Source organism: Phocoena sinus, chromosome 1, assembly GCF_008692025.1.
Source record: "Phocoena sinus isolate mPhoSin1 chromosome 1, mPhoSin1.pri, whole genome shotgun sequence".
Classification (NCBI taxonomy): Eukaryota; Metazoa; Chordata; class Mammalia; order Artiodactyla; family Phocoenidae; genus Phocoena; species Phocoena sinus.
The window spans coordinates 10,083,895-10,106,137 of NC_045763.1; the positions used below are offsets into that span (position 1 = coordinate 10,083,895).

Below are 22,243 nucleotides of genomic sequence, written 5' to 3' on the forward strand. Positions count from 1 at the left end.
GAGGATGGAGGCTGTTCTGGACCACACGATGCTCCTATTCCCATAGTCTTGGGGCCCTGAGTGATGCTCTGAAAGTTTTCCCCCGAGGAAGATAAGGGACATTGTTAAGGCTCATGGTACACACTTACCAGTGGGACATGAATTAAGCAAAGCAGTGGGTGGAAATGGATGGACTAGTGGTTGCCTTTCCTTTTCCTCGGTACTTGTGAGATACTTGTTCTGCTGCTAGTAGGGAAAGAGTTATGGCTCTGTGCCCGCTGAACCTAGAGTGGAATTGGGGAAAACTGAGGCACTTCTACCACTGCGCTAAATCCCTCTGAAGGGTGGGGAGACAATGGAGGCTTGCTTATGCTTGGCATGAAAAGGATGTCTTGTTCTCTGATGGCTTCCACAGGTTTTCTTTTGGAAAAGATCAGAATGAGTGTCTGGAATCCACCCAGACTCCTGGACCTGGTGGGGATGAGCCTGCTGAGGGATGAGGCCTTGGCCTTTGCTCCTCTGGGGGATCTACCAACAGAGTTCTTCCCACCACTGTTCATGGAGGCCTTCCATGGGAGACACAGCGAGACCCTGAAGGCCATGGTGCAAGCCTGGCCCTTTGTCCGCCTGCCTCTGGGAGGCCTGATGGAGATGCCTCATGTGGGGACCTTACAAGCAGTGTTGGATGGGCTTGATGTCCTGCTTGCCCAGAAGGATTGCCCCCGGTGAGTCTGCCAGGTAGGCTGGTAGGGTCCTAGACATTGTTGAAGAGACAGCTCGTGTCATAAGAGTAGATAGCCAAGGGATGGACCAGAGGCTTCTGATGATGCCAAGGAAGAAGCTCAGAGGCCTTGGCCATTGCTGAGCTCACTTCGGGAAATGCCTTCTGGAAGTGTAGGAGTGCCTGAGATGCAGGGGAGCCTGAAAGAACATGCCCCCACAGCCTTCTAGTGATGATTAAAGGTACTAGAAGTAGAAAACCAGAAAGAATGGAAGTGGGAAAGGAGTTGGAGGAAAGAAAGGCAGAGAGGGAAGAAGAGGACAAGGCAGCAGGTGACGTCAGGAACGTGAAGTAAAAGCACACGTGGGAAGGGAGTGTTGCCTAAATTCTGAGACTGTGGTTTCATTCAGTGTGGATCTTAAACCATCCCTGCCAATCTGCTGTTTCCCCCACAGGAGGTGCAAACTGCGGGTGCTGGATTTAAGGAATACTGGCCAGGACTTCTGGAGCACGTGGTCTGGATCCAATGTCCGTGTGTCCTCAAGCTCATCAATGGCACCGGTGGCTGAGGACAGGTCAAGGACAGAGCAGCCCTTGGCTCCCTTGGAGGTGTTTATAGAACTTTGCCTCAATGAAGGGACCATGGATGAATTCTTTATCTACCTCATGCAGTGGGTGGAGAAGAGAAAAGCTTCCATACACCTGTGCTGTAAGAAGCTGAAGATACTTTCAATGTCCATGGAAAATATTATGAAGGTCCTGAGTATGGTACAGTTGGACTGTATCCAGGAGGTGCAAGTGAACTGCACCTGGCATCTGTCCACCCTGGCCGTGTTTGCTCCTCTCCTGGGCCAGATGGGTAACGTGCAGAGACTCCTTCTCTCCCACATCCACGTCTCTGCACTTGACGAGCAGGAACAGCAGCACGTTGTCCAAATTACCTCTCAGTTCCTCAGGCTGCACCACCTCCGGGATCTCCGTATGGAATCTCCCTCCTTCCTCCAAGGTCGCCTGGACAAGATGCTCAGGTGAGGATGGCACCACTGAACGAGTAACAGAGAACACAAAACTAGAACGTCACATGCATTGTTTCCTTTGTTGCTCTACCTTGAAGTGTGGCATCACATAACCACACAAATCAAGGTAGAGGGACAAAGTGCGATAGAGGCTCTGGAAAGGGACACAATGCTAGGAAGCTATAGATTGGAGGGTTCAGATGTATCAGTGTTTGTGATTTCTTTCTCAGGAAGAGATGTCTTTGTTCAGGTGACTTAAAAAAAAAAACAGGTAAGAGGGCACTGAAGAGGGGAAAGAACCTCAGACCTGAGTATTTCTAGAGGAACTCCGCGCTCAACCGTTTTGTGACCACAGTGAGCCTGTCTCAAATTCCCCATCTGTAAAATGTTGCTTGTGCCCCAGATTAGGTAATTAATATACGAGAAATGCATGCTTCTGGTGGTAAGGAATGGGGAGCCAAAAGCAAAATAAAAAGTGGAAGGTGGTTTGCAGATGATGCAGGGATGTAACTGAGCCCCTGCAGACTGGAAACCCCAGTTGATGATGTGGGATCTTGTCCAGGTTGGTTCTCTGTGCATGTCTCCCTCCAGCCTCATCTGGCCCAGAGATATGGGCACCTGGGGCTCAAGTAGTGAGCTAAAAGCACCCTGATTTGAGAGTAGTTTTTGTTTGTTTCAACTCTAAATGTGAAAATTCAGTGATGCCCACTCTTGATTGAGACTCTGTGCCAGGCTCTCCTCTGAGCATGTTCTAGTGAATTCCACTATTTTCGTTCATCCGCAAAAGGAAGTGCAGTATGTTGTACCCTGCTTGACTGATGAGGAGAGAGAGCTTTCAAGATTCTGTGTACTTATCTCAGCCGAACAAAGAAGATGACAGGAGTCAGGCTAAAATGAGATTGGGCCTTCTGGGTATTGATTGTTATCAGATGGTCAAAATGACCTTGGCCTTGGGTAAATCACTTATCTCCCACTTTGAGGTCACATTCCATCCCAGTTTCCAAGACCTAATTCCTCAGTTTCTCTCCCAGGTGCCTGAAGACTCCCTTGGAGAACCTCGCAATAACTCACTGTCTGATTACAGAATCAGACTTGAAACATCTGTCCCAGTGCCTGAACATCCGTCAGCTAAAGGGCCTGGATCTGAGTGGTGTCCCTCTGACTGGCTTTAGTCCTGAGCTCCTCCAAGTTCTGCTGGAGAAAGTTGCAGCCACGCTCCAGGAACTGGACTTAAATCTGTGTGGAATCATGGACTGTCAACTTGAGGCCATCCTGCCTGCCCTGAGCCACTGCTCCCAGCTCAGGACCTTCAGCATTTGTGGGAACCTCCTCTCCATGGCCATCATGGAGAAGCTGCTGCGTCATACTGATGGACTGCCCACTTTAATTCTAGAGCTGTATCCTGCCCCAAGGGAGAGTTACAGCTCTCAGAGAATTCTACACCCGGGGCGACTTGCCCAGCTTCAGGCTGAGCTGATTGAGATTATGAGGAACTTAGGAAGGCCCAGGACCATCTGGATCAGCTCTAGCCCCTGTCCTCGCTGGGGCAATGAGATATTCTGTCATGAGAAGACCATTATATACTGCTGTTTTGTCCCTCCCTAGTTGGTTGCCTCTATGAAAAGCTTTCTTCTGGGCACTGGAAACTGAAACCTAGGAAATAGGTGCATTGTGAAGAGAACACAGACCTATGGTTTCAGGCATCTGCTCAGCGTGAATATGAAAAGGAAAGGTGACCCAGCAGGGGTACAAGATTGAAGGGGACTTAGGTTGTTTTCATCTCCGGGCTATTGTAAATAGAGCTGCAATGAACATTTTGGTACATGACTCTTTTTGAATTTTGGTTTTCTCTGGGTATATGCCCAGTAGTGGGATTGCTGGGTCATATGGTAGTTCTATTTGTAGTGCCCACCATCGGATGAATGGATAAAGAAGATGTGGCACATATATACAATGGAATATTACTCAGCCATAAAAAGAAACGAAATGGAGCTATTTGTAATGAGGTGGATAGACCTAGAATCTGTCATACAGAGTGAAGTAAGTCAGAAACAGAAAGACAAATACCGTATGCTAACACATATATATGGAATTTAAGAAAAAGAAAATGTCATGAAGAACCTAGGGGTAAGACAGGCATAAAGACACAGACCTACTGGAGAACGGACTTGAGGATATGGGGAGGGGGAAGGGTGAGCTGTGACAGGACGAGAGAGAGGCATGGACGTATATACACTAACAAACGTAAGGTAGATAGCTAGTGGGAAGCAGCCGCATGGCACAGGGATATCGGCTTGGTGCTTTGTGACCGCCTGGAGGGGTGGGATAGGGAGGGTGGGAGGGAGGGAGACGCAAGAGGGAAGACATATGGGAACATATGTATATGTATATCTGATTCACTTTGTTATAAAGCAGAAACTAACACACCATTGTAAAGCAATTATACCCCAATAAAGATGTTATATATATATAATATATATATATATATATATATATATATATATATATATATATATATATATATATATATATATATAATTGTCTCAAAGTGAAAAAAAAAAAAAAGGTTGAAGGGGAAAAGTTGACTCAAGGAGTTGATGGGAAATTCAGGGTGTTGGTGCTCCAGGGATGGAGTGGATATAGGGGTGGAGGAACATTAATCAAAAGCCTCGGTTGCCTTTTGCAAAAGCCTCAGTATCTACATTCCTCTAGCTTACCCTCTATTCCTTACAACAGGGTGGAGAGCAAACCCAGGGCCTGAAATGTGTCTCACCTTTCACATGTGGACACCAATGAATCATAGTTCACTCAAGCTGCTCTCTCAGGCAGTTCAGGGAGGAGGAAGGGAGGGCATAGGAGAGATTGGATTCATCTCTAGTGATAGACATTCTGAGCCTCAGGTCTCCTAGGCCACCAGCTGGTAGATCAGACAGGAGGATATAAATCGGTTTTGTAAGCAGGACTGTATGCGTCAGTACTTTTTAAAAATTTTGCTGTCCTGTTAATACTAGTTGAGTTTAAATATTTGCACATTGATATGAATATTAAATACATGAAATTTCTTTGAAAATTATAGAGGTAATTTAGTACTTGTAAAGAATGCATGTGGATTTTTAAAAAAATGTTGAACTTCCTTTGGCATCTCAAGACAAATAAGACATGAAAACTGATTTTAGAGATCAATGAATGAGATTTTTTTCTCCTTTAAAAATATTTACAATAATAAAATTTTAGAGCTAGGATTACAATTATATTTTTTAAAGTAGACTTTATTTTTTAGAGCAGTTTTAGATTCACAGTGAAATTGAGCAGAAAGTACAGAGAGTTCCCGTCTCTTGCCCCCACGTGTACAGACTCCCTGGATATCCAAATCTCTCACCAGAAGAGTACATTTGTTATAATTCATGAATCTACATTGAGACATCCTTATCAACCAAACTGCATCGTTTACACCAAGGTTCACTCTTAGGGTTGTACGTTCTATGGGTTTTGACAAATGTATAGTTGCATGTATCTACTAGTGTAGTATCATATGGAGTATTTTCACTGTCCTAACTTATAAGAACCTGCTGTATAGCACAGGGAACTCTACTCAATACTCTGCAATGTCCTGTATGGGAAACAAATGTAAAAAAAAAAAAAAAGAGAGAGAGAGTGGATATATGTATATGTATAACTGATTCACTTTGCTGAAACTAACACAACATTGTAAATCAACTATACTCCAATAAAATTTTTTTTTTAAATCCTCTTTTCTTTGCCTATTTATCTTTTCTACCCCCCAGTCCCTGGCCACCACTGATATTTTTGCTTTCCCCAGAGCTTTGCCTTTTCCAAATTGTCATATAGAGTTACAGATGTAGGAAACAATGTTATGGTTTCCAGGGTGGAAAGGTGGGGGAGGGATAAATTGGGAGATTGGGATTGACATATACACGCTGCTATATATAAAATAGATAACTAGTAAGAACCCACTTTATAGCACAGGGAACTCTACTCAATACTTTGTAATGACCTATATGGGAAAAGAATTTAAAAAAGAATGGATATATGTATATGTAGAACTGATTCACTTTGCTGTACAGCAGAAAGTAACACAACATTGTAAATCATGTATGCTCCAATAAAAATTTTTAGAAAAGAAAAAATGTCATATTTCTGGAATCATACAGTATGTAGCCTTTTCAGATTGACTTCTTTCACTTATTAAGTTTCCTCCATGTCTTTTCATGTTTTGATCCCATTCCTTGTCTGAATACACCACGGTTTATTTGCTCACTCATATACTGAAGGACAGCTTTCTTGCTTCTTTGGTTTGCTGCTAAAATCATCTATGTGCATGTTTGGTTTGGACATACATTTTTGACTCATTTGGATAGATACCAAGGAACGAGGCTGCTGGATCATATGAAAAGAGTAAGTATTACAATTTTTTCTGTTGACAAACTTACCTGTTAGACAATGATGAAATAAAATTTATATTTTAAGGCAGGTCAAGAAAAAAATTAAACAGAAAAGTCTCTCTCTGTGTTTGTTTGGGCCTCCTGCCTACCTAATATGCAATGAGCTCCTTAAAGATGGGAGTGCCTGCTCAACGTTAAAGATCAATTTCTTTTCTTCTGATGCCAGCAATGTAACTTCTTAAAAGAACAGTGTTCTTTCCCAGCTCTGCAGGGGTTCATGGTGACTTGCTGCTCTCTTTGTACGTGCTTACCTGGACTATGTATCCTTGGTGAACTTTATGTACAATATCAGGATGTCATTTTGATGTACGATCCTTTGACTCAGAAATGTATATTACTGTGCTTTTGACTTCTAACACATGGAACAGTTCGCAGGGCTTTTTGAGAATCTGCTTCCTGGGTTATAATCCTCAGTTTGACTCAAATAAAATTCCCTTTCTTTTCTTCTTAACTGGAGGGTTAATTGAATTTTCATCAGCAACATTAATAGTCTCATAAAGTGCAGGGACTGTGTCTCTATCACCCTGTTGTCCTGCAGCTGAACAAGAAGCCTGGTGTGGCAGTAAATGCTTATAACTGTGGGTGCACGGACATATTTAACAACGGTTTATAGCCAAACGTTATTTTGCACTGAAATGCACATTTGGGGAAGGTCAACACTAGCTGTCTACCAAGAACAAATAAATTGGATACGGAAGAAATAGCACTTGTGGTCAATGCATTTGTACATATAAGTTGTACTTGGAAGTGTAACTGAGCAGAACCCTGTGGGCCCTTCCCAGGACAGACTCCCCCTCATGTCCTGCACCTGCCTCTTGTTTGTAGCAAACCTTTATCCTCCTAGGCCTATCCTGAGTTCCAAAGAATACACAGAAAATATGACAAAATGCAGAAACAAAGGAAAATAATCAAGCAGGATAAGATAATAATAGCTTAGCCATTAAACAAATTCAAAGACCCTTAGTTCCTCTTCAAGGGCTATAGATAACATTCTGAGCCATATCCTTGAGCTACTTTGAAAACACTGAATGAAGTGAACTCCAGGCTGACTGCAAGCACATAGAGACCAGAGGGGTTGGAAGCAGAAGTTTGATGATATTTATTCCTGATTACCTCATCACCAACAACCAGAAGAATGTCCATGAGCTGATCACACCCTACAACACTCTCTCTCACCCTGTCTTTAAAAATCTTCTCCAGAAAGTCATCAGGGAATTAGGGTCTTTTGAGCAACAGTTGCCCCTGTTCTTTGCTTGGTGCCTGCAATAAATGCTACACTTTCCTTCATCACTCTCAGTATCAGTAGATTGGCTTCACTGCACACAGATCAGTGGACCTGAGTTTGGCTCAGTAACAAAAGAAACCTTCATTTGTTTCCCATACTTCTGTTGGTTTTGCCCAAGTAAGACAGGACTATACTCTCAATGTAAAACATCCCAACCATACAGAGAGAAGAAACATCTCCCCTGAACTTCCTCTTCATCCCAGGCCCCTCTCCAGAGAGTTCAGTTTAGTGTACTTTCCAGACTTCTCTCTGACTTTCTGTACATTTATTTTTGCATGTGCTAACATCTGGTTCAGCTTCCCTTATAGAAACGGTGTCTTAGTGATTCAGATCATCTTGCTTTTTTACGTTTAAGGGTGGGTCTTAAGGATCAGTCCTCATTCATATCAGCGGGCATATAGTAGTCCATAAAATGAATGGCCCACATTTTAACACTTAGTCTCCTTATGTAAATTTAAGTTGCTCCAATGTTTTGCTGTTCTTGCCAACCATAGAGTAATAAAAATCCTTGTACTCCCCAAAGCTTCTCTTTGGTTTCTCAATGCTTTCTCCCTGTATACAGCCCTGTTGTTCCTGAATTATCCATTTCATCCTCTTAGAAGATAATTTCCTCAACTTATGTCAAGCTCACCACTATATTCTATTGTTTTAATTAGCAAAAAGGGGGAAAAGAAAATGTCACTGGATTTCAAATCATCCTCCAGTGCTTCTATCAGTAGGCTGAGCTGCTTTACTTTTTTTTTTTAATTGAGATATAGTTGAAGTACAATGTTATATAAGTTTCAGGTGTACAACATACTAAATCACAATTTTTAAAGTTTATACTACTTTTATAGTTATTATGATAAAACATTGGCTATATTCTCTGTGCTGTACAATATATACTCCTAGCTTATTTATTTTATACATTGTGCTTAGTATCTCTTAATCCCCTAACCCTATCTTACCCCTCTCCCTTCCCTCTCCCTACTGGTGAACACTAGTTTGTTCTCTGTATCTGTGAGTTTGTTTCTCTTTTGTTATATCTACTAGTTTATTTTATTTTTCAGATTCCACATATAAGTGATGTCATACAGTATTTATATTTTCTGTCTGACATTTCATTATACATAATACACTCCAAGTCCATCCATGTTGTTGCAAATGTTAAAATTCCTTTCTTTTTTATGACTGAGTAGTATTCCATTGTGTGTGTGGAATATACCACTTCTTTATCCATTCAAATGTTGATGGACACTTAGGCTGCTTCCGTATCTTGGCTTTTTAAATAATGTTGCTGTGCACATTGGGATGCGTGTATCTTTTGGAATGATTGTACTTGGGGTTTTTAGGTATATACCCAGTAGTGAAATTGCTGAGTCATCTGATATTTTTAGTTTTTAGAGAAACCTCTGTCCTGTTTTCCGCAGTGGCTGCACCAATTCACATTCCAACCTACAGTGTATGAGGGTTCCCTTTTCTCCACCCCTGGCCGACATTTGCGATCTGTGGTTTTTTTGATGATCGTCCTTCCGACAGGTGTGAAGTGATATCTCATTGTGTTTTTTATTTGCGTTTCCCTGATGATTAACAACACTGAACATCTTTCAATGTGACTGTTGGCCATCTGTATGTCTTCTTCGGGAAAATGTCTATTCAAGTCTTCTGCCCATTTTTTTTTTTTTTTGCTGTTGAGTTGTATCAGCTGTTTATATGTTATTTTGGATATTATCTCCTTATTGGTCATATCATTGGCAAATATTTTCTCCCATTCAGCAGGTTGTCTTTTTATTTTGTCCATGGTTTCCTTTGCTGTGCAAAAGCTTTTAAGTTTAATTAGGGAACATTTGTTTATTTTTGCTCTTGTTTCCTTTGTTTTAGGAGACATATCAAAAAAATATTGCTATGATTTGTGTCAAAGAGTGTTCCACCTAAGTTTTCTTCTGGGAGTTTTATGATTTTGGGCCTTACATTTAGGTCTTTAATCCATTTTTTGTTTATTTTTGTGTATGGTGTTATAAAATGTTCTAATTTCATTCTTTTACATGTAGGTGTCCAATTTTACCAGCACCAATTATTGAAGAGATTGTCTTTTCTCCATTGTATATTTTGCCTCCTTTGTCATAGATCAATTGACCATAAGTGTGTAGGATTTTTTTCTGTGCTCTCTATTCTGTTCCATATTTTTATGTTTCTGGGTTTGTTTGTTTTGCCAGTACCATACTGTTTTGATTAGTGTAGCTGTGCAATGTAGTCTAAAGCAGCAGCATGATACCTCCAGCTCTGTTTTTCTTTCTCAAGGTTGTTTTGGCTATTTGTGGTCTTTTTCTGTTTCTGTACAAATTTTAAAATAATTCTAGTTCTCTGAAAAATGTTGTTGTTATTTTGGTAGGGGTTGCACTGAATTCCTAGATTGCCTTGGGAAGTATGGTCATTTTAACAATATTGATTCTTCTAATCCATGAACATGGTATATCTTTACATCTGTTTGTGTTAGTTTCTGGCTGGAGACCCAAGATCTTCTGGACAACTGGGCAAGGGGTGAAGCCCAGAGGTAGCCAGACGAGAGAGGATAGGACACTGGACTAGGGACAGGCCTTGGAAGAGCAAAAGCTTAGAAGAAGACCAAGAGTGTTACTGAGTGAGGAACCTCTAATTCAGTCCCCTCTGGAATGGTGCCAGATTGCTGGGGTTATGGAAATAGAGCTGGAATTGGAGAGCAGTTGGCCTCAGGGTTACTATTGATTAACAATATAAAGCTCTTCTCCAGAACCTTCCATCAGAGCAGCATTTATGTCTATGCAGGAGAGCACACTGGGCTGTGTCTGGGTTAGTTGTCAGCCACATCCTGGGTCCTGGGCTCTAAGTCACCTTCTTCCTGCAGGTTCTTCTCTTCAATGGACAGAGGCTGGTATGAGGGGCTCCTGAAAAAAGAGGTATCATCAGAATACTACACAGGGGATCAATGATGCTAACAGGAATGGAGGATGGGAGTTTGGGACTGACTCGTCAGCAGTGTTGCAGCATCCCAGTACTCCTCATGTGTCCACTTTTCCAAAGTCTGAAGAGCTGCGTCCTGAGAACATGGATGAGAAGTGTTCTGAGGTGGCCTCAATAACTGTGCACAGTGAGATCTAGGGGTGCTAAGGATGAAATTTCGTTTACAGAGACGAGGATTTGTGCTTCTATTAATAGGGGGTTCAGGGGGCATAATTTACTTCCCAAGACCAGTGACTTTTGTCGAATTGATGTTTTGGTGGTGCTCCAGGAGGGAATGTGTGTCCCAAGAGTAATCCACAATAATAAAATTGCAGTGCAGGTGACTAGTTCAGGCACCACCAGGCTAGGTGTGTGGTTCTGGGTCAGAGCCAAGGGATTGGAACAGAGTCTCTTGGGTCCCACCATGGAGAGGCCTCCAGGGGGAGTTACCCTCTTACCGCAGACCAGAAGTTTCTGCCTGGTTTGCCTTATCCTACAGAAAACACATTTCAAGTTCACCTGCAACCCATATTTCTCTACAGTCTGCCTATTTGCAGGGGACTGCATGTTTCTGACCTCACAATTCATACTAAATATCATTCTGGCAAAGAAGACATGCAGATGGATGGCCAACAGGTACTTGAAAAAATGCTCAGCATCACTAATCAGGGAAATGCATATCAAAACTACAGTGAAATATCACCTCACAAAACTTAGAATGGCTGTTATCAAAAGGACAAGAGACAAGAAGTGCTGATGAGGGTGTGGAGAAAAGGGAGCCCTCCTGCACTGTTGTTGGGGATGTAGTTTGGTGCAGCCAGTATGGAAAACAGCATGGATGTGAATTTTAAATAAAAAAATAGAACTACCATTTGATCCAGCAATTCCACTTCTGGGAAGGAAATGAAATCACTGTCTCAGAAAGATATCTCCACCCCCATGTTCACTGAAGCATTATTCACAGTAGCAAGATATGGAAACAATCTAAGTGCTTGTCAATGGATGATGAAGAAAATGTGAATAATATACAATATATATTATTCTGGTTGGTCAGATACACCACACTAATACTGGTAGGAATGTTTCCCTCCTGCTGTTCCAGCAACTTGCTGACTAGAGCCCTTTCTCCTTCAAAGGAGCCAACCTTCACAGGGAGACAACCTGGTGAGGTGCCTTATGTGGATAAAAGGCACGTAAATTCAGACCCTGCTCCCTCCATTTTCTTGCATGTGACCTTGAACCAGTCAAGGGCGACCCTCTCTCTCCATGGTCTCTGTTCCTCTCAGGCTCACACCCCTCTTCTCCCAGAGATTCAGAAAGGAGGAAAGCACCTGAAGAAAAGATGAAGAAGCCCCGGAGGAAGTGACATGGGCTGGAAATTTCAGACTAACGAAACTCTCCGGGAATTTCCTGACGTCAGAAGGATGAAGGATCAAATGTTGGGGGCTGATACAAACTTAGAAAGGAGGATGACAATTTACAGAGCATAGAAACGATGTTGGCTCCCCGTTGACAATTATGCCATGGGAAGAAAGCAGTCCCTGATCATACTACTCTTGATACGTTTATTACAAAGAAATACAGCACTTTAATTCTCAAAGCTTTAAAATCCAGTGTACTAAATAAATATTCCTTTTACCGTTTTTACATTTACCTATATATTTATAACTACAGCAAGTGAGTTCTTAACTTTTCTAAAGGTTTTGTAATAATCATCATTTTTACTATGGATTATTAATATTGTGCTGTAACTTCAGTTTGCATGTTTATTTTTACTGGGGAGGAAAAATGTTTTCTGTACCCTTCAACGTTCTTCAGCTGGTATGATAATCAAGTTAATCAGAGAAAAACAGAACAAAATTAATTACAAACCTACAGGAGTCAGACAAGTGCAGTGAAACCCAAGGAGAAGCCAAACAATTGAGGCTCATGTGTGATCTCAGGACACGGGATGGGAGAGAGTGCCAGGTCTTCAACGGGGAAGAACGTGATTCGCAGAAGAGCTAGTAATTTGTTTGGTAATTAGATGTTTGTCCTGCCGTACAGATACACCACTCAGATAAGGTTATCTCTTGATAATAGCTCTCTCTCTGGCCCAGGCCCCCTTTCTAAATTCTTTTAGGTAGTTCAGAGAGAGGTAAAAGGTTTCCTTTGTTTCAGTCTGCTGTGTCTCGATTGCCTACAGCTCAAAACAATAAGTATACCAGTGTTGCACATTGGGAAGGGCTCTTTTTTCGTACCTTTACCTTCCTGCACTACTGTGGTCTAGGTACACATCTGCCTGTATTAAATTCATGTTTCAGCTTATGTGCTTTTTGTCTGCCTCAATAGAATGTAAAGTCTGTACGTATGAGATAACATGGTAGTGGGACATATCACATTAATTGGATGTTTCCCTGATACCCAGAATAGCAGTTGGTACACTGTAGATACTCAGGAAACACATTTTAATTTGATAAGTGACAAATATAATTGTAGATATTTAAAGTGTGCAATGTGGTGATGTGATATACGTATACACTGTGAAATGATTACCAAGGTCGAGATAATTAAGACATCCACAACCTCATAGTTAACTCTTTGTGTGTGTGTGTGTGGTGAGAATGCTTATAAGATCTACTCTCAGCAAATTTTAAATATACAATATTATATTATTAGCTATGGTCACTGTGAGTGAACTAGATCCTTGAAGAGACGTCTGCACACCCATGTTCACTGCAGCGGTATTCACAATAGCCGCAATATGGAAGCAACCTAAAAGTCCTTTGATGGACAAATGAATAAAGGAAAAGTTGTATATGTTCATATTGGTATATTATTCAGCCATAAAAAGGAAATTCTGCCATTTGTGAAAATATGGATAAACTTGGAGGACGTTATGCTAAGTGAAGTAAGCCAGAGAGAGAAAAACAAATATTACATCGTATCATTTTTTTTTTTTTTTTTTTTTTTTTTTTTTTTTTTGCGGTACGCGGGCCTCCCACTGCTGTGGCCTCTCCCGTTGCGGAGCGCAGGCTCAGCGGCCATGGCTCACGGGCCCAGCCGCCCCGCGGCATGTGGGATCTTCCCGGACCGGGGCACGAACCCGTGTCCCCTGCATCGGCAGGCGGACTCTCAACCACTGCGCCACCAGGGAAGCCCTAAATAATACTTTTAAGTGAATCAAGGAGAAAAGTGAGAGGGCAATACTGGGTAAGAGTATTAGGCTGTGTCACATGTGCTGGAGACACCCCAGTGAACTTGTCCACAGAGCCCTCCCCCCACCGCCACCACCAGAAGTTCCTGCCGGTCCTCAGCCTGGGACATTAGAGAATTTTCCCACAAGAGGGAGGCCAGTACAGGTCCCTGCGCTCCTCCTTCACTTGTGCTGGACAAGCAATGGGTACTGCTTTGACTTTCATCTCCTATGACCTTCATAAGGATTAAAGTAGGCAATTTGCTGTCATTTGGATGACGGAGACACAGTAACAGACCTCATTATTTCTCATTTTCTCCTGAAAAACACAATTCTCAAAGTCTGGAAGCTGAGATGAGTGAGGAGACAAAACTGCAAAATTTCCAAACAGCATCCCTTCCTCTGGCATAAATGTCAAGGTGAGGGTCCTCGCCTTCCCTCCTAACCTGCCCCTGGTATTTGCATCCAGACTGGATGCTCACCGCTCTTTCTCTCTCCAGACTCTTCGCTGGCCAGACACTGCGCCCTTGCGGTGAGTGCGAGAGCAGCCACTGGAGCCTAATGCCAGTCAGGGCAAAGCAATCCAGACCCTGGGAACGCACAGGCCCCAATCCAGGGCCTCAGTGTCTGCAGTGGCCTCAGACACAAGTCCCCAGACTTGATGGGACACAGTCCTGTGAGAGCCAGAGGACATGGTCTCCTGCTAGGCTGCCATTTCTCTACTCCTCTGCTCATTCTGGGCCCTACAGCAGCTCCTCTGTACATTCTCTGCACTCCTCTCTCTTCTTTCCTTCATTCCCTGTGGCCCAATCCCACCTGGAGAGAGTCCCAGACATCCTCCCTACCCACCATGTCTCCGCAAGCCTGTCCTTTGGGATTAATTGCCTGGACCCAGGGGACTGTTGTCATCAAGCCTTTATTGATGAGGAAGAAAGAGCAACAGCTCCTTGTTTATAGCAAGATATTAGTGGAACCAGACCCTGTTGAGTACTGGGGGAACAGGCAAGGGGGCCAACACAGACAGCTGGACTTTTAAAAAGGCATAGAGAGTGAGACATTTCAGGGCAAGAAGAGATCTGAGTTGGGAGAGAAAAAAAACTTACTGAACCTGAGGAGAACATTGTCAGCCCAAGTACTGGACCAAGAGAGCCACAAAGGGGAGAGCCTCTGCAGGGGACTGGTCCCTAAGGCCTCCCATCAGCTGTCATGTCTAGGAAGACCAGAGGAGTCAGGGTCCTCTTCTGTAACCCAGGATGTGTCGCCCCCCAGCATTCCTGGGTGCGTCGATGGATCCAGAGAAGCAACAGGGGAACTCTATGCATTGGGGTTAGTCAGTTTGTCCAAAATAGCGCAGAGGAATTAGAAAAGAAGTACTTGATTTTTGCTGATCCCATTGGAAGTGTGTCCCAGCATTGTAACCAGGCTCCAGGTTCCCGGAGAGGTAATGTTGGTGGGCTGCAGAAAGAGAGGGCTGCCAAGTCAGTTCATGCTGGGAGGGGGAACTGGATGCACAGAAATATGCTAACCCCCTGAGCAAAGACCCTGGAGCAATGTTTTAGAATGTCACTTGGGATTGTGTGACAGTAGAAGTGGGAAGGACAACCCCCTGATGGGCTCAGGGAGCTGCTCTGACCTGGGCAGCAAACAAGGTCTTGAAACAGGCAATCAGGACAGGGTAGAAATGTCAAACCCAGGCTTCTCACCAGACCCCAGGAGTCCTGCAGGCCCCGAATTGGGTGGGAAGGATGGCACCTCTGTGCACATGTGCTCCCTCCTCCTTATCACCCAGTATGTCCCCTGAGCAAACAGGCTCTGTGTGGAGTTGGACAGAGGAGGTGCCCTCTACTCAGGGGGAAGGGAGAGGGCTGGGCTTTTATAATTTCTAGAACGTTCCAACACTTTGACCCCTCCTACCTCCTTCGATTTCACAGAAACTGGGAAACATCCCCAGCTTGGAGTCTGCAGTTTCCCCCTTTCCACTGACATCATGTGAAGTCTGTCAGTCAGTCCTTCCTAACACTCAGGGGACCTTCTGAACCCCTCACATGAGGGAATCCACCAATTATTCAGTGGATGGAAGTGGGCAGGTTTCTATCCCAAGCCCAGACCCAGGTCCATCAGGCTAAAAATGGGAAAAGAGCAGTGAACCTTTCATTTCCTGTGAAGGTTAATCGAGGTAGCGGATGAAAAGTGCTGACACCATTGCTCACCACGTCGTGTTCAATAAACAGAGAGGTTTGTGATCATCATTGTTACTAATCTCACTCTACTGCAGCTTATTAAGAAAAGGGTTTGGTGGCCTGGGAGTTAAAATACCTATTGAGTACAATCCAGTTTAACCTAATTTTATGCACAAGGCATTTATACCCATAGCAGGAATGTGGTGAAAGGAATCTTCCGGAAAGATACCAAGGTGGAGAACACTCTTCAAAACTCCTAGCCTTCTTTGGCAGTTTTACAATTGAATTACTTGGACATCGCAGTGAATGGAGGAACGGAAGTCAAGAAGAACTCTTAGGGGTGGAGGGAGGGTCACACTTTCTTTGCATCCTGAAACTGCAAAACAATCTCCATGTGATGAAGCCCAGGGTGGGTGTCACCCATGAGCAGATCCTTAAAAACCAAACATAGCTTCTGAACTTTGTAGGGAATGGTGTTGGTATTTGTGAAGAGTGCTTAATATGAGAAGAGCAGAATTTTATTTCTGTGGCTAATGATGTCACTTTGGTCAGAATTTCTGCTGAACTTTCCTAATTTTGAGGAAATAGTAATTATCATAATATACGTGGAAAGGGGCCAATGGGATTATGATTTGGCTACCAAGCCCCCAGGAAAATGGCTGGAGCTAATTGCCATCTGGGAGCGTCCTCTGTGGGAAGAACCTAAAAGAAAATGTTTACTGGTAGCAGCCACCACGATGAGGACAGGGTTTGGTGCACCTTATCCACGTTCATGTCTCCCCTTGTATCCAAGCTCCCGAACAGCCCACAGTGCCCACCCTCAGGGGTCTCAGTCTTGGAAATGTCTGACTTCCCAGGGCTCCCAGCCTCTCCCTCTGCTCACATTCTCATATTTAATCTTTTCATGCCAGTTTGCTGTGCTGATCCCATCTTTCTGGGAGGAAACACCTCAAACAAACGCTGGTTCCCTTTTTAATTTCTAAACTCCAGCCAGAGAAAAGTCTTTTAGTCTCCATTTTCCCAAGAGAAAAAGAATTTACCCATACCATACACTGTCTTGATTAATTCACAGTGTCCCTTTAGGAATGCCCAGCTCTACACTGCCCAGTCCCCACCCTTCCTTCTTATTGTGATTTTGACCTGACCTGCTTCAGAGAAGCCCTGACTTAAGCCCGGAGTGCCAAGCATATCCCCCCTTGCCTTTCCCTTGCTCCCTGAATAGGCTCATGATCTGCTATGTTTCTTATGTAACACCTGAGGGACAACTTGATGCAGGTAGAAGTTTATGTTGTTTCCTTTGGGAATGACATAACCATATTTTTATAATGTTTTAATTGTTGGACATCTTGATGAGTTTGATCTGCGCAAAGATTCTCCAACAATGATGCTTTCTAGTTTCGTTGTTTCTGTCCAATATCAGGAACCAATAATCTCTTCCCACACCCATGGCTATAACTGACCCTATTAGTAAAACTCAATCCATGTTTGTGCAGTGAATCAATGATTGAGTCCTTGAATCCCCTACCCCCATTTATTCCCTCCTGAATGAAAATCAGATTCAATCAATTCATCAGGATGTAGGCGAAGATCCCATCATGACTAACCTGATGGACAGTCTGGAATCCAATCAGGCTTCGCTTTCTGATTGGTTGTTAGTAGTTGGAAATGGGGAAGACGGGACTAGAAAGGCCTATAAAAGCCTCAGGCATCAAAGAAGAGATGCAGAAACTTCTTCCTCTGGAGTCACTGTCTGGGTTCTCCACCCGGTCTTAGGACTGAGCACCCTGCCAACCACATCAGAGCTGGTAAGTTATAGACCTCAGTTAAGGACACTCTCCTCTTAGGTATGGTCAGCTGGTCTTGAATTGTGCCACGTAGCTCAGGATGGCAGGGAGAGTGGTTTCTTTAGTTATTTCTTTTCCGATGAACAAATTTAATGCTTTGGTTTTGCCTCTCAGTGTAGTTTTGCCTCACTCTCAACATTTTGATTTGTCCTTTGGTTTATATCATTTTTAATTATCTTAACCAAGAAGATTTTCCTTTTAATGAAAACATCTAACTGTTTAGAATTTTATTTCTTGACATTTAAAATATTTAGTCTGTACACAAAAGAGTGCTCATTTTAGGCGTATGTCCTTCGTCTTTTCCAGCCCAAGTTAACAGTGGAAATTGTGGATGGAGGCTGTGTTGGGCCACATAAGGCTCTTATCCCCATAGTTTTAGGGACCTAAGTGATTTTATAAAAGTTTTCACCAAAAAGATTAGGGTCAGCCTTCAGGCTCATGTTACCCACTTCCCAGTGCAATACAATTGAGCAAAGCAGTGAATGGAAATGAATGGGCAAGTCGTTGGTTTTCTACCTCCTTGGAAGGAGGCTTGCTCTGGTTCCTGTAGAGGCAGCGTTATGGATTTGTGCCCACAGAGACTAGAGTAGAATTCTGCTAAACAGAGGCTCTTCCACTACTGTGGGAGCAGTGATTGGGCTATGAGTTTGTTCCTCTGCAGGGTGAGAAGACGGATTAAGGGGTGTTCATGCTTGACTGAGAAAGATGCCTTGTTCCCTGCAAGTTTCCACAGGATTCCTTTTGGAGCAGAGTCGGCATGAGTGCCTGGAACCCACTCAGACTCCTGGGCCTGGCGGGAATGAGCCTGCTGAGGGATGAGACCTCGGTCATCTCCATTTTGGAGTATCTGCCCACCGAACTCTTCCCACCACTGTTCATTTTGGCCTTCTGTGGGAGACACAGTGAGGCCCTGAAGGCCATGGTGCAAGCCTGGCCCTTTGTCCGCCTGCCTCTAGGGGGTCTGATGCAGACGCCTCACCGGGGGACCTTACAAGCAGTGTTGGATGGTATTGATGTCCTAGTTGCCCAGCAGGATCGCCCCAGGTGAGTCTGATCCAGGTATCCTGGTAGAGTCCTAGACATCCTTGAGAGGCAGCTGGTGTCATAAGAGTGGATGGCCAGTTGATGGACTAGAGGCTTCTGATGATGCCAAATGAAGAGGCTCAGAGGCCTTGGCCATTGCTGAGTTCCAGAAATGTAGGAGTACCTAAGATGAAAGGGCACCTGAAGGAACACGTCCCCACATCTTTCTAGTGATGCTTAAGGTACTAGAAGTGGAGAACCAGGAAGGATGGAAGGGGAAACAAGATGGAGGAAGGTGAGGCGGAGAGGGAAGAAGAGGGCAAGGCAACAGGTGATGTCAGGGATGAGAAGTAAAAGCTCAGGTGGGAAATGAGTGCTGCCTAAATGCTGAGACTGTGGTTTCATTATGTGTGGCTCTTAAACCATCGCTGCCAATCTGCTGTTTCCCCCACAGGAGGTGCAAACTGCGGGTGTTGGATTTAAGGCATACTGGACAAGACTTCTGGAGAAAGTGGTGTGGAGATGGGGCCCATGGGTACTCAAGCACTCTGATGGCACCAGTGGCTGAGGACAGGTCAAGGACAGAGCAGTCCTTGACTCCCGTGGTGGTGTTCATAGAACTTCACCTCAAAGAAAGGACCATGGATAGATTCCTCACCTACCTCATCAGGTGGGTGGAGCAGAGGAAAGCTTCCGTACACCTGTGCTGTAAGAAGCTGAAGATACTTTCAATGTCCATGGAAAATATTATGAAGGTCCTGAGCAGGGTGCAACTGGACTGTATCCAGGAGGTGCAAGTGAACTGCACCTGGCATCTGTCCACCCTGGCCGTGTTTGCTCCTCTCCTGGGCCAGATGGGTAATGTGCAGAGACTCCTTCTCTCCCACATCCACGTCTCTGCACTTGACGAGCAGGAACAGCAGCACGTTGTCCAAATTACCTCTCAGTTCCTCAGGCTGCACCACCTCCGGGATCTCTGCATGGAATCTCCCTCCTTCCTTGAAGGCTGTCTGGATGAGATGCTCAGGTGAGAGTGCACCACTGACCAGGTAATGATGGACACAACACTAGAACGTGAAACACACTGTCCGCTTTGCTGCTCTATCCTGAAGTGTGGTATCACATAACCATACAAATCAAGGTAGGGACCCAAACTGGGATAGGGGCTCTGGAAAGGGACACCATGCTAGGAAGATATAGACTAGAGGTTAGGATCTAGTGGGTGTGAGTATGTGATTTCTTCTTTAGGAAGAGATATCTTTGTTTAGATGACTTAGGAAAATAGGGGGCCTTAAAGAATGAAAACTCCATCAGGCCTGAACATTTCTAAATGGAAGCTCTGTGCTCATCAGTTCTGTGACCACGTTGAGCCTGTCTCAGATTCCCTGTCTGTAAAAGGTTGTTTTTTGCTCCAGATAAGGTACTTAATATATGGAAAATGCGTGATTCTGGAGATGATGGTAATAGAGCAGGAGCCAAAGGGATAATAAAAATTGGAAGATGGTTTGCAGATGATGCAAGGATGTAACTAAGACCCTGTAGACCGGCAACCCCAGCTGATGTTGTGAGATCTTGCCCATGTTGGTCCACTATGCATGTTACCCAGAAGCCTCACCTGGCCTGAGTTATGGGTGCCTGTAGCCCAAGCATGGGCTGAAGGAAGCCTGAGTAGGAAGAATTTTAGGGATGTCACTTACTATTAAAATTCAGTGATGCCCACTCTTTACTGAGACAAAGTGTCAGGCTCTCCGCTGAGCATGTTCTAGTGCATTCCGTTATCTTCATTCATCCTCAAAAGAAAGTGGGGTATGTTGTACCCTTTTAGCAGATGAGGAAAGAGAGCTTTCAATGTTCTGTGGACTTGATCCAGTCACACAAAGAAGGTGAAAGGACTCAGGTTAAAATGAGACTGGGCATTCTGGGTATTGATCGTTATCAGATGATCAGATTAAACTTGGGGCTGGGCAAATCAGTTGTCTCCCTACTTGAGGTCAACTTCCACCTCAGTTTCCAAGACCTAATTGCTCTGTTTCTCCCCAGGTGTCTGACAACCCCCTTGGACAACCTTGCGATAACTCACTGCCTCCTTTCGGATTCAGACTTGAGCCATCTGTCCCAGTGTCCGAACATCAGTCAGCTAAAGGGCCTGGATCTGAGTGGCATCACCCTGACCTACTCTAGTCCTGAGCTCCTCCCGGTTCTGTTGGAGAAAGTTGCAGCCACCCTCCAGGAACTGTATTTAGAGCAATGTGGGATCATGGACTCTCACCTCGAGACCATCCTGCAGCCCCTGAGCCGCTGCTCCCAGCTCATGTTCTTTAGCCTGCGTGGAAACCTCATCTCCATGGCCGTCATGGAGAAGCTGCTGCGACACACCTCCGGGCTGCCCAGTTTAAGTCAAGAGCTGTATCCTGTCCCTCAGGAGAGTTACAGCTCTCAGCGAATCCTCCAACCTGGGAGACTTGCACAGTGTCGGGCTGAACTGTTTGAGATTCTGAGAGTCTTAGGACGTCCCAGGATCATTTGGATTAGTTCCAGCCCCTGTCTGCACTGTGGAGATAACACATTCTCTCATCCCCAGCCCATCGTATACCGCTGAAATCCCCCTAACTACTTGGGTGCATCTGTCAAAAGCTTTCTTCTGAGCACTTGGAAATTGAAATCTAGGACATAGTTGAATCGTAAAGGGAAAAGAGACCCAGGGTTTCAGATATCTGCTCAATGTAAATGTGAAAAGAAAACGTGATTAAGCGAGGGTGCAGGATTGCAGAGGGAAAAGTTGACTCTGACAGGTAATAGGCCTTTAGCGGACATGTGTCCTATAGAGTCAGAAATATGAATCTAAGTTTCCTTAGGTGGATTCGGGCTTGAGACACATATGTTGGAGCTCTCCCTGGGTGGATTTTGTAAAGAAATGGTCAGAAATAAAGAGACCCTCAGTGTAAACTGACTGCTGCCCTCCATGACGTATTATTCAGCTTTCTCAGTTTATAACTCAGCAAACTCCTGGTTACTGATGGGGAAAAAAAAAAGAAAGGCACTGAGTTGTCTGTGATCTGAAACGTTACCATTCGAGCAAGTTCTTTATTCTGTCTGGGGCATCTCTTTCTTCCATCCTTATTTCTGTGGCTGCTCAGTAGGTTAATACACACAAAGGCGAACATACTCAGTGGTCAATGAGCCACTGGAATGAGAGTTCTTGGCAGGGCCCTCACTGCTCATTCAGACCATGACCCTGGATATGAGCAGCCCTCATGGTTCTCCTTGTGGGTCCATATGTCTCAGCCAGGGCAGGAAGGGCGTGGGGAGGGCATAAGAGAGATCAGAGTCATCTCTTGTGATAGGCATTCTGAGCCTCAGGTCTCCTAGGCCACCTGTTGGTAGATCAGACCAGAGGATAAAAATTAGTTTGGTAAGCAGGACTCTACAGTTCAGTATTAAAAAAATAAATTAGGGCTTCCCTGATGGCGCAGTGGTTGAGAATCTGCCTGCTAATGCAGGGGACACGGGTTCGAGCCCTGGTCTGGGAGGATCCCACATGCCGCGGAGCAACTAGGTCCGTGAGCCACAACTACAACTACTGAGCCTGCGCGTCTGCA

General features: G+C 44.3%; 2 protein-coding genes across 2 annotated transcripts; both read left to right on the plus strand.

Annotated features, from left to right (window-relative positions):
• The first annotated feature begins 417 nt into the window (after positions 1-417).
• On the plus strand, positions 418-3,321 carry LOC116752984 (PRAME family member 27-like). The gene is made up of 3 exons (XM_032630352.1): positions 418-704; positions 1,156-1,728; positions 2,748-3,321. Exons 1-3 carry the CDS (start codon positions 418-420, stop codon positions 3,319-3,321), a joined length of 1,434 nt encoding a protein of 477 aa, XP_032486243.1.
• A 15,057-nt stretch (positions 3,322-18,378) lies between these two features.
• On the plus strand, positions 18,379-21,243 carry LOC116753028 (melanoma antigen preferentially expressed in tumors-like). The gene is made up of 3 exons (XM_032630487.1): positions 18,379-18,665; positions 19,099-19,671; positions 20,685-21,243. Exons 1-3 carry the CDS (start codon positions 18,379-18,381, stop codon positions 21,241-21,243), a joined length of 1,419 nt encoding a protein of 472 aa, XP_032486378.1.
• The last annotated feature ends 1,000 nt before the right edge of the window (positions 21,244-22,243 follow it).